An 11606-nucleotide genomic window follows, 5' to 3' on the forward strand; every position below is an offset into this window, starting at 1 on the left:
AAGCAGGGGGGAGTGGGACTAATTGGATCGCTCTTTCAAAGAGCCGACACAGGCACAATGGGCCGAATGGCCTCCTTCTGTGCTGTGTGATTCTATGATTACAGTTATGATTAAGGTTGTTCTGGATTCCCCTATTCCAGCGAAGAGTCCTTCCCTTTTAGATGACTCCAAAATGAGGAAATTGAAAAAGAGAAACGAGTGATTAAAGATTATATGGAATTTTAAAAATAAACGCTTGTTAATTTTCTCTCATCATTCATTCAGATCGCCCTTAACCTTCTCATTACAACCCAGTTACATCTAAAGTCCCTAAACCACCAATGTCCTGATGTTAACAGTGAATAAAAGTACATGCAGCGTGTATAGATATGGAGGGGAGTTTTATTTTAAGTTATAACATTTACAAAAACTTTTTTTTTTAAATGTCAATGGAAATGTTTAAAACCATTTCCTTCCGAGCCGTGTTCCATGCCCCTAATTTCTAGACTTAAATGCGCCCAGTTTAAAAGCAAAAAGTTTTGAATTGTTTTAGAAGACTCCAAGATGAGGAAATTGGAAAAAGGAAACAGGGTTCAAACTTTTTTTGTTAAAAAAAAATAGATAGCAAAGTACAGTAATATAATTAGTCACATTAAAAAAAAGCACCCGGAATCACGTGTGTGGTATTTCCCGTCTAAATCAGACACAGAGATGGGGCGGGGTTGTGGTAAAAACGATCTTTAGTGGTTGGTATTTTTTTTTAAATAAGCAAACTATCTCCACCTCCAGAGCTGATCCGCAGTCTGGGCGAGGGATTCGAGAGAGCGACACCAAGACTGGTCACTCTGCCAAGAAAAAAAGAAGTGTTTTTTGTTACAATATATTTTTTTTTAATATATATATATATATATATAAATAAATAAAATAAAAAGGAGGAATGGCTGATCTCTCGGTCAGTTTCAGAGGGGTTCACGAAACTGACAAGAACAGGCGTAAAAATGCCAAGATGCAAGATGTGAAGTTTGGGCTGGACGTGGACCGGCTAGACAGTGGAATCGACTCGATGCAAGAGGCCGATGAGAGCCTGGGCAGTGTCACCGATCAGATGGAGAATTTAAACGTCGGCTGTGGGAGTATCGAAGATCAGAGCCTGGCCCACAACTGGACATCGTTCAGGAGCGAAGACGGGGACACGTAAGTTTCAACAAAAAAAAATTGTCACAGTATATTGGCACCTTTGATACATGTCCAATTAATAATCTCCAGGGACATTGCAACGGTGACTACACTTTAACAAATCCGTGAAAGGTGCTAATATAAATACAAGTTCTTTCTTATTGCCTGAACGGGGAAAAAAAAGCTTGAAACTGACTTTCGAGTTCTTATCCGGTCCAGTTAGCGAGGGGTTATATATATTTTTGGGCGATAGGAGATCTAAAAAAGAATTGCGCCTTTCACGACCTCAGGATGTACCAATGAAGTACTTTTTTTAAAAAAAAGTGTAGTCACTGTTGTAATGTAGGAAACACGGCAGCCGATTTACCCCCAGCAAGGTCCCACATACAGCAATGAGATAATGACAAGATAATCTGTTTTTTTTTAATGATGCTGGTTAATGGATAAATATTGACCAGGACTCTGGGGAGAAGACCCTTATTTTCCTTCAAAATAGTGGCACTGGATCTTTTACGCCCAGGGCAGACGGGGCCTCGGTTTAACGTCTCATCTGAAAGACGGTACCTCTGATAGTGCAGCACTCCCTCAGTGCTGCACCGGAGTGTCGGCTTGGATTTTGTGCTTGAGTCTTTGGAGTGGGATTGTGAACCCACACCCTTCTGACTCAGAGGCGAGAGTACTGCCCACTGGACCACCCTCTGTCAGGTTCAGGTTGGTCCAGCTCTGTATAAACCACTTGGCGCCCTTTTATGTTCATTACAGATCAGTCCCCTTTTACACGTGTTCTCACATTAGCCAAGCAAGTAATGTGCAGTATACAACGTAGTAAGAATAAAAGGGAGGGGTTGAGTTGAGGGGAGTCGAAAACAGGGGGCCATAAATATAAGGTAGTCACTAATAAATCCAATAGGGAATTCAGGAGAAACTTCTTTACCCAGAGAGTGGTGAGAATGTGGAACTCGCTCCCACAAGGAATAGTTGAGGTGAATAGTGTAGATGCATTTAAGGGGAAGCTCGATAAACACATGAGGGAGAAAGGAATAGAAGGACATACTGATAGGGTGAGATGAAGAGGAGAAGGAGGAGGCTCGTGTGGAGCATAAACACCGGCATAGACCAGTTGGGCCGAATGGCCTGTTTCTGTGCTGTAAATTCTAAGTAATTTCCAAAGTCATTTGTCCTCATTTTCAAGGGATCCCATTTGTTGCAGGTGAAAATCCCCATGGTTCTTGGTAAAGTTCATGGAAATTCCCTAGAAGCAAACATTGGGAAAATTCTTCATTTTCCCCGGGTATTTCTTACCTATCTTGATTGGGAGCTTGCCACTGGGTTAAATGGAGGTTCGAGGAGCTGTGGAGATAGATATGGATAGCTCTTGTAGAATGCTTCTCTCTATACCTGTTTAACACAAGCTTGTCATGAGAACATGAGTCATAATTTCTACCCTAGTGAACCTACGCACGTGAATAAATATTTGGTATCCCACCCAGTCTGTATGAGAGGATTTACACAGGTGGCTATGAATAGAGCTTTTTTTTGGGTGTACACACTATTTGATGTGGTATTAAGTTAGAGAGTCCCCACATTGTATCCCTCATAGCAACCATCCTGACTCAGACCTGACGCAGCACAGACCAGAGACTGAATGTTGGACATTCCTGTGTGATCTGGCTCGGTTCCAAAGCAGGCAGTGAATTTTCTTTGTACGCTGACCATTGGGGAAACCCAGGTGGGAATGCGTCACTTCAGATGCATGAAGGATTTGAGGCGGGGGGGGGGGGAAATGGGAAAAAAAAAAAATCCCCCTTCCTGTCACGCTGTGAGGGAATTAACTGACTGAAACAGAGCACAGAATGACTGATGCAGAAGTGACTCTTGACCTTAGACCAAATGACTCACCTGCTCACTTGCTCATGGTTCAGTGACCTTCGACTCCTTGACACACGTCCCAATGTGGGGCTCGAGCTATTTCAGTGACTTTCCCCAAACATGGGCGACCAAATTTCTCCCCCATTACCACCGGCAAAAAAGAAGTCCATGCAATCCTCCGCAACAACAACAGCAAGCGTCTTAAAGGAAGAGACAGATGGAGAGATTTAGGGAGAGGACTCCAGAGCCGAGGGCCTCTTGCGCATCCCTGATTTTCTTCGTCCCACCATTGGCGGCCGTGCCTTCAGCTGCCTAGTCCCTAAGCTCTGGAATTCCCTCCCTGAACCTCTCCGCCCCTCTCTCTCCTCCTTTAAGACGCTCCTTAAGATCTACCTCTTTGACCAAGCTCCTGTCCTAATATCTCCTCCTGTGGCTCGGTGTCAAATTTTGTTTGATAATCGCTCCTGTGAAGCGCCTTGGGACGTTTTACTACATTAAGGGCGCTGTATAAATGCAAGTTAATGTTTGGAGGGGGGAGGAAATTGGACCAGAAGGAAAAAAATTATGGATTTAACAGACTTTTTTTTTTAAAACTTCCTTTCCAATGAAACCAATGGCCCTTTTACAGTAAGAGTTGATTCTAGAATTCCCCTTTTTATAATAAATGATGTAACAGCACTCCACCCTATAGTTTGTCTTCCCAGTCGCTGGCAGATGTGGTAATAGTTACTCACTTCCAAAGCAGGAGGTGCTGCAGACAGATTGTGATTTTGCAGGAAATCCCTACCTTGTCTTTTCAGCCTCATCATCTGCTCTTTGTTTATCTCCTCTCAGGTTTCTCCACCTGGCCATTCTGCACAAGCGCCCAGATATCGTCAGCTTCCTCCTGTGGTCTGACCCGTCCGCCGTTGACCTTTGCAACAGATCTCGCCAGGTGAGCCTCATTTTGCCTCCTCCCACCGTCCAGCCGCAGGGCCACTCCCTGTGAGGCAAGAATCTCTGCTGCCCCATTTGCCTGACCCTGCGCCAAGACCCATTCCCCCATCGCTGACCCCCGGTCCGGCAACACTGCGATTTTAAAATTCTCAGCCTCGTGTTCAAATCCCTCCATGGTCTCCCCACCCCCCCCCAATCTCTGTGACCTCCTCCAGCCCTACAACCCTCCGAGATCTCTGCGTTCCTCCGATTCTGGCCTCTTGCTCATCCCCCTCTCCCTTCGCCCCACCATTGGCGGCCGTGCCTTCAGCTGCCTAGTCCCTGAGCTCTGAAATTCCCTCCCTAAACCTCTCCACCTCATTTCTCCTACGAGATCCTCCTTAAAACCTACATCTTCGACCAAGCTTTTAGTCACCCCTCCTAATATCCCCTTCTTTGGCTCGGTGTCAAATTTTGCCTGATTACGCTCCTGTGAAGCCCCTTGGGATGGTTTCCTACGTTACAGGCGCTATATAAATGCAAGACTGTTGTTGTATTTAAATAGCACCTTTCAGGACACTACAAAGTACGTCATAGTCAATGGATTACAGACACGGTTGTTTTGTTTGCAAATGCAGCAGCCATTTTGTAACCAACAAGGAAAACAAATTGGACATTTGATGTTAATCTGTATTGGTTGAGGGACAAGTGTTAGTCAGGCCAACTCCGCTGCTCCTTCAATGTTATCATGGGATCTCCTCAATCCATCTGAACAGGCAGACGGGGCCTCGGTTTAACGTCTCATCCGAAAGGCGGCACCTCTGGCAATGAGGCCCTCCCTCATCACTTGCTCAGGTCCTGGAAGGGGGCTCGACCCCATCACCATCGAACTCACCAACTGAGCCAAGCTGACACTATATGGTCACCCAAGTCTTAGGGAATGGCATTTTTCCATTTGGATGAATTCTTAAGATGCACTCCCTCCTTTCCCCCCCCCACCTTCCTCCCCTCGCCCCCACCGTGAGCACTGCTCCCCACTTTGGGGGGAGGCTGGAATGTGGAATTATCCCTTTGATCTTTAAAAGGGGACAGTGTATATTATGTGAATTAAAACCAGAAAATATTGGAAATACACAGCAGGTCTGTCAGCACCTAAAAGAGATTGAGACAGATTCAGGTTTTGGATGGGACTGTTCAGACCCGCGTAATCTACCATTTTCTGTTGTTGATCCTGCATGTTCCAGAGTTTACTTTTTGTCCTCTCCTATACCGCGGGTAGTCTGCCGTTTATTTTTCTGAAGGTTTCACTCTTTCTTCCTCTCGTTTTCCAGAGCCCTTTGCACTTGTCAGTGATCATGAACATGCCGGAGGTAACCAGGGAACTGGTGCAGGCTGGGGCCGACCTGGAGGGCTTGGACACCCATGGGAACACCGCGTTGCACCTGGCCTGCGATCAGGGAGACCTGGACTGCGTGAAATCACTGCTCCCAATGGACACCAGTAACACCAATCTGCAGCGCCAACCACAAGATCTGGAAAAGCGCAATTTCTATGGTATTTATTTGCTTCTTTGTTCCATCCACACACATCAGAGTAAATAACAAGTGCCTCATGATTAGAGACATATCGCAAATTTATTAATGCGCTTCTTTCTCGCCAACTCACTCCCCTTCCGATCCTGACTCTTTGTTTGGGGTACAGTTACACCAGCAACGGGGGCCCTTCGCTAATTCACCCAGCCTGTAATTCCTCAGGTGCGAGCATGTAGGTAGGCTATTCAACTACAGGAGCACCACAACCAAGTCTGATCCTGTCCCCGCCTCATTCGTGTTTATACGTGTACGCATCACCGGCAATCCGGAAAGGCTGACATTCCATTCTCCCAATCCCAGGCGGGTGCCGAGGCCCATTAAACTCTCAGCCCAGCAATGAGACCAGCTCACTCGGGACAGATCCGGGAATGGAACCTGGAACCGTCCTGCACTGGAGGGCTCCATTCTACACTGGGCAGGGCACTGGCCCAGTGGCAAATGGACTTTGAAAGAAGGTGATTTGAATGTGCTACACATGTGCCTCCGTGAGCCAGTCGTTAAAGGCCTGTGTTTCTCAATTACAGGTCATACGTGCCTTCACATTGCAGCGATGAAAGGAGACTGTAAAACAGTGCAACATCTGCTTGCTGCAGGAGCCAACATTAACGCTCAGGTAAGCTTTCCACTCTCCTTCAAAGATGCACATGGCGTTCTAGTGTATATTGAGTCAACAACACGTACATTATGTACTACAGTATACTTCCTGGTAACAACTTGCATTTATATAGCGCCTTTAACATAGTAAAATGTCCCAAGGCGCTTCACAGGAGCGATTAGCAAACAAAATTTAATACCAAGCCACATAAGGAGATATTAGGACAGGTGACCAAATAAAGAGGTAGGTTTCAAGGAGAGGTTTAGGGAGGGAATTCCAGAGCTTAGGGCCTAGACGGTTGAAGGCACGGCTGCCAAGAGGCCAGAATTGGAGGAGCGCAGAGATCTCGGAGGGTTGTAGGGCTGGAGGAGGTTACAGAGATAGGGAGGGGGCGAGGCCATGGAGGGATTTGAACAGAAGGATGAGAATTTTAAAATCGAGGCGTTTTCGGACTGGGAGCCAATGTAGGTCAGTGAGCACAGGGGGTGATGGGTAAAAGAAAGAATGTGCATTTCTATAGCGCCTTTCATGACCTCAGGATGTCCCAAAGCGTTTTACAGCCAATGAAGTGCTTTTGAAGTGTAGTCACTGTTGCACTGTAGCAAATTTGCGCATAGCAAGATCCCACAGAAACCCTATCCCAAGATGTCTTTAAGACAGGAGGGGGAAAAAAAACAAGGGGGTGGGGGTGGGGACGTTTCTTTTCCCTCTGAAATCCCAGCGGTATCTGGAATGTGAATAAATCGTGTAACATTTTCCCCTTCGCCGACAGGAACCAAACAGCGGGAGAACCGCCCTGCACCTGGCGGTCGAGTTCCAGCGCCGGGAAGTGGTGCAGCTCCTCATTGAACGGGGGGTGGACGTGAACAGGCAGATGTACAACAGCTGCACCGCCTTCCACCTCACGGCGGGCCGGCCGGACCACGAGATCCAGGACCGCCTTTCCCAGCTGACCAGCCCCTCGCTGATTCCGCGGTACGAGTCTTCCGACTCTGACTCCGACACAGAATGGGACGTCCGGCCAGACTGTGACGTGAGTGCCTCTCCGTAGCTCATTATTAAACGCGGTCGCCCGGTGGTCAGCAGAGGGGTGTGTGTGTGTGCGTGCGCGCGAGTTGCAATTGGCCTCAGTCCCCCTCGCACTACAGAGGAGAAAACAAATCGGGGCGGGGTTCCCACTTCAGAGAGCTATCTAGCCACCCCACCCCGTTAGAAAGTGTTGAAAGAAAGAAAGAACTTGCATTTATATGGCGCCTTTCACAACCTCAGGACGTCCCAAAGCGCTTTACAGCAAATTAAGTACTTTTTGAAGTGTAGTCACTGTCGGAAACGCGGCAGCCAATTTGCGCACAGCAAGATCCCACAAACAGCAAAGAGATAAATGACCAGATAATCTGTTTTTGTGATGTTGGTTGAGGGATAAATATTGGCCCCAGGACACCGGGGAGAACTCCCTTCCTCTTCTTTGAAATGGGCCTTCAGATTAACATCTCATCCGATAGACGGCACCTCCGACAGTGCAGCACTCCCTCCGTACTGCACCGGAGTGAGGACGGGATGGGACTCGGCTGTGATGCCCACCACAGTGGAAAACCCAGACTCTGCCTCGGCCAGGGCCACAAGCGCTAGAAATGGCAGATTGAGCCTTGGCAATTCGGCCCTCGTAATCCAGGCAACTCGGTCCTATTTATTCTTTTTTATATCCCTTGCTCGCCAGTTTGCCCCGTTTTGAATTTCATGGGCCTGGAGGTTTGGAGAGGGCTGCTCTTAGCACTGTTCCCTCATTGCTGGATAAATCCTAAATCAGAGCCTCGAGGTGCAACGAAGGTTCACTAGATTGATTCCTGGGATGAGAGGGTTGTCCTATGAGGAGAGATTGAGTAGAATGGGCCTATACTCTCTGGAGTTTAGAAGATTGAGAGGTGATCTTATTGAAACATATAAGATTCTAAGAGGGCTTGATAGGGTAGATGCTGAGAGGCTGTTTCCCCTGGCTGGAGAGTGTAGAACTAGGGGGCATAGTCTCAGGATTAGGGGTCGGACATTTAGGACTGAGATGAGGAGGAATTTCTTCACTCAGAGGGTTGTGAATTTTTGGAATTCTCTACCCCAGAGGGCTGTGGATGCTCAGTCGTTGAGTATATTCAAGGCTGAGATCAATAGATTTTTGGATTCTAGAGGAATCAAGGGATATGGGGATCGGGCGGGAAAGTGGAGTTGAGGTCGGAGATCAGCTATGATCTGATTGAATGGCGGAGCAGGCTCGAGGAGCGGCAGTATTGCCCCCCTCCTGCTCCTATTTCTTATGTTCTTATGATTCTTACTTGGGTGAAATATCAAAGGGAGCATCGGTGAAACATTGGAACAGGAGAAGGCCATTCAGCCCCTCGAGCCTGTTCTGCCGTTCAATTAGATCATGGCTGATCTGTACCTTAACTCCATTTACCCGTCTTGGTTCCGTGACCCTTAGTACCCTTACCCAACAAAAACCTAGAACTGTACCCCAGCACCCTTGAGGGAGGGGGAAGGAAGAGAACTGAGATTAATACAAAGAATGCTAACCGGTTTTCTGATTCCTGTCTTGCAGATGCCTCTAGATTACGATGATTTTCAAATTGGAGGCCACACACTCCACTGAATACCCAGCGCACTTGGTGCAGGGCAGTGGCCTACGTTCCAATGATCGTGTCATTAAAGGGGAACTCCCAGCAGACAACGTACCGATCGTCCAGGATCACCGTCACCCCCCCTCACTCTTCCCCCAAGAGGTGTGGGCACCCCAGCACTCCTGCGGTCCAGCCACAGCGCATTGGAATCCTGTGTGCATCCACCGGGCTCCGTGCAGCTCACTGAGACGTCAAAACCAACACTTTGAGAGAGGCTGCACAAGGGGGAGGGAAGAGATCGGCCAATGCCGGAGACGGGGTGGATGACATACGAACATAACGAGATTGACGGGCAGGAAAGGAACAGCTGATCCATCAAGCCTGCCCCACACGCCATGATGGCCGGAGCATCCTGACTAAACACTTCCTCCCTCTCTTTCCCCCTCCTCACCCCACCGCAGCCATGACCGGGGGTGGGCGAGCTGGGAAGCAGGGCACGTTAACTTGTTATAAGACTGACAATTGGGGTTGGGTAGATTGAGGGGAGCCAGCAGCTGCCTCTCGCTTCTGGTCAGCATTGTCATTGACGCAGTGGTTGGCTATCAGCAAGGTGACCGTTAGTTACAAGGGCTAACTCGTGACAGACGTACGCCTTTGACAATAACAACACGGGCAGGGACTGAGTCTCTTGTTTTCTGCTTCATTGCACTGTGTTCAGTGGGTGTCTATAAACTGAGAAGAGGTGAGATGGTGGGGGGGAGGTCGAATGAAGCAGGATTTAAACCCCCTCCTGTTGCTTCCCCACTCACATATTGAGCGCAAAGATTGTACATACAGGGTGGGATATTCCACTGTAACCTGGTGTGAACTAAGAACCAACAGTGTTGGATGGTGCAGTGGCTTTGACGCTATCCTGTAGGATCTGGGACTTAGGTTCAAATCTGGTCTTGACTAGTGGGAGGAAAGTCTCTTCTGTTGACTGTGGATAGGGGTCTAGATGGAATGAAGTGATGTCATCTCAACCCAGTTCCTACTAAGCATGGGGCCCACGGCACAAAACTTCCCTCAAATTTGGCGTTCTCACGCAGGGAGGTCACAGGAGAGCTGGTGTTGGAAATGGAAAGATGTCACTTAGATGCAGTAGTGGAGGCTCTTCTGAGGACAGGGCTGAGCCGCAGTGTAGAGGGAGCTTTACTCTGTATCTAACCCATGCCGGACCTGTCCTGGGTGTGTTTGATGGGACAGTGTAGAGGGAGCTTTACTCTGTATCTAACCCATGCCGGACCTGCCTTGGGTGTGTTTGATGCTGACACACAAGTTTTCCCTCACCTCTGCCCGCAATAAAACCACCCTGGTATGAATTACCGTGACACCATGTCACTTCAGTAACTTCATTATGACAGTGTTTCTTGAGAGTTTAACAGCTTATCTTTATGGTGGGAAGGCACGGTAACACTTCTGAGGGTTACGATGACTTTGACGAACTGGCTAAGCTGATTCTTCCCAATGTCACATCAACCCACACCAACACAACATTAACACCCTTTGACGTATGTGTTATGTTCTTGTGCTTCTCACATATTCTTTCCCATCGAATTGTTCAGCTGGTTATACGATGGAATCCATTCCCCGTACCCACCCACCCTCCTCTCCCCCTCCCGGCCACTGCCAACCCCTGATTACCAGCGACTACATCCCACGTGGCAAATTGTTTCTGCAACTTGTCACAGGCACAGTGGACACTACTCCTTTCATTCATATCTGTGTAACAGGGGAGCTGGGATGAATTGGGAACCCCTCGCAGACTTGTACGTGACAATAGGAAAGTTGAACTGGAAATAGAACATTCTGGATTGTGTACAAGACTGATGGAGGAAAGAATGATGTTTTTTGATGTGTTTTGTTAACCGTACGATGCCGGTTCTGTCTTGTGTACGTAGCTGCGGGGTGTCTTTGGGTGATCATGAATCGAGTGCCCATTTCGCACTGTGCCCAAAATCGGGGGAGTGTAAAACGGGGGAACGATAAACTGTCGCCCGTTATGGGTTACCGTCCAAAGGTGAATTTACGCCCTGCTGTGGCGGGGCTAGATTATCTGACAACCGACTAGCAATTGGTGAAAAGTCTAGCCCAACTGTGTGCTTTCTTTGTATTCGTTCAATGCTGTTGGGGCTGAGAATAGTCCTTGAATTTATCAAAATGAAGCTGATATATAAATATATATAGAGGCCAGTTCTCACGAGCCTGTAATCCATCGAGAATTTGGGAGAAAATTGGGGGCAAAATAATCCTTTTATTTTTTTTATTTCCCCCTTCCCTCCCTCCCTCACCTGCTTCTAGACCTCCCTCCAGCTGATAGCAGGAACTCAACCCCCTTCCCCCATCCCTGGTTTTTCCAAGTCCCCATGCCACAGGAACTGGTCAATGAGAAAATAATTGAGATGAGGGGGTCCTGGAACTGAAAGGGAAAGTTTGGAATATGGGGGGAGAGCGTTCGAAAATGACAGGCAGGGAAAAACCACTGGTCCATCAAGCCTGTCCCATGCTCTTGATGGCCGGAGAATCCTGAATAGACACTTGCTCCCTGCCCGTCCCTCCTTCCCCCCACAACACACACACACAGCCTTGTAATCTCCTGGGAGAGACGAAAAAAGCCCAGGGCCAATAAGGGGGAAAGAAGATACCCTGGAAAATTCCTCTCTGACTCCCTCAGGCTCTCCAGGAGATCACATGGTCCAAGTGTTATGTGTAAAAACCACTTACCTTCTATATGAGGCGGTCTCTGCCCCAGTCAGGAACCGCTCCAGCTACCTCTCGCAGCCGTGGAATGTCACAGGATCGAGAGGTCACCCGAGGCGCAGCCAGGTTAAACCC

The 11606-nt window shown here is 48.1% G+C and overlaps 1 protein-coding gene across 1 annotated transcript; it reads left to right on the top strand.

The window, feature by feature from the left end:
• The first annotated feature begins 797 nt into the window (after positions 1-797).
• LOC137305825 (NF-kappa-B inhibitor alpha-like) lies at positions 798-11606 on the top strand. Its single transcript, XM_067974751.1, has 6 exons — positions 798-1173; positions 3859-3958; positions 5271-5493; positions 6056-6144; positions 6899-7159; positions 8714-11606. The coding sequence occupies exons 1-6, from the start codon at positions 917-919 to the stop codon at positions 8762-8764; spliced, it is 981 nt and encodes a 326-aa protein (XP_067830852.1). The 5' UTR covers positions 798-916; the 3' UTR covers positions 8765-11606.

Source organism: Heptranchias perlo, chromosome 41, assembly GCF_035084215.1.
Source record: "Heptranchias perlo isolate sHepPer1 chromosome 41, sHepPer1.hap1, whole genome shotgun sequence".
Taxonomy (NCBI): Eukaryota; Metazoa; Chordata; class Chondrichthyes; order Hexanchiformes; family Hexanchidae; genus Heptranchias; species Heptranchias perlo.

Coding starts and splice junctions, on each gene's coding strand:
- LOC137305825 (XM_067974751.1), top strand. CDS start 917: ATGGCTGATCTCTCGGTCAGTTTCAGAGGGGTTCACGAAACTGACAAG. Junction 6,145..6,898: donor GAGCCAACATTAACGCTCAG/GTAAGCTTTCCA, acceptor CTTCGCCGACAG/GAACCAAACAGCGGGAGAAC. Junction 7,160..8,713: donor ACGTCCGGCCAGACTGTGAC/GTGAGTGCCTCT, acceptor CCTGTCTTGCAG/ATGCCTCTAGATTACGATGA.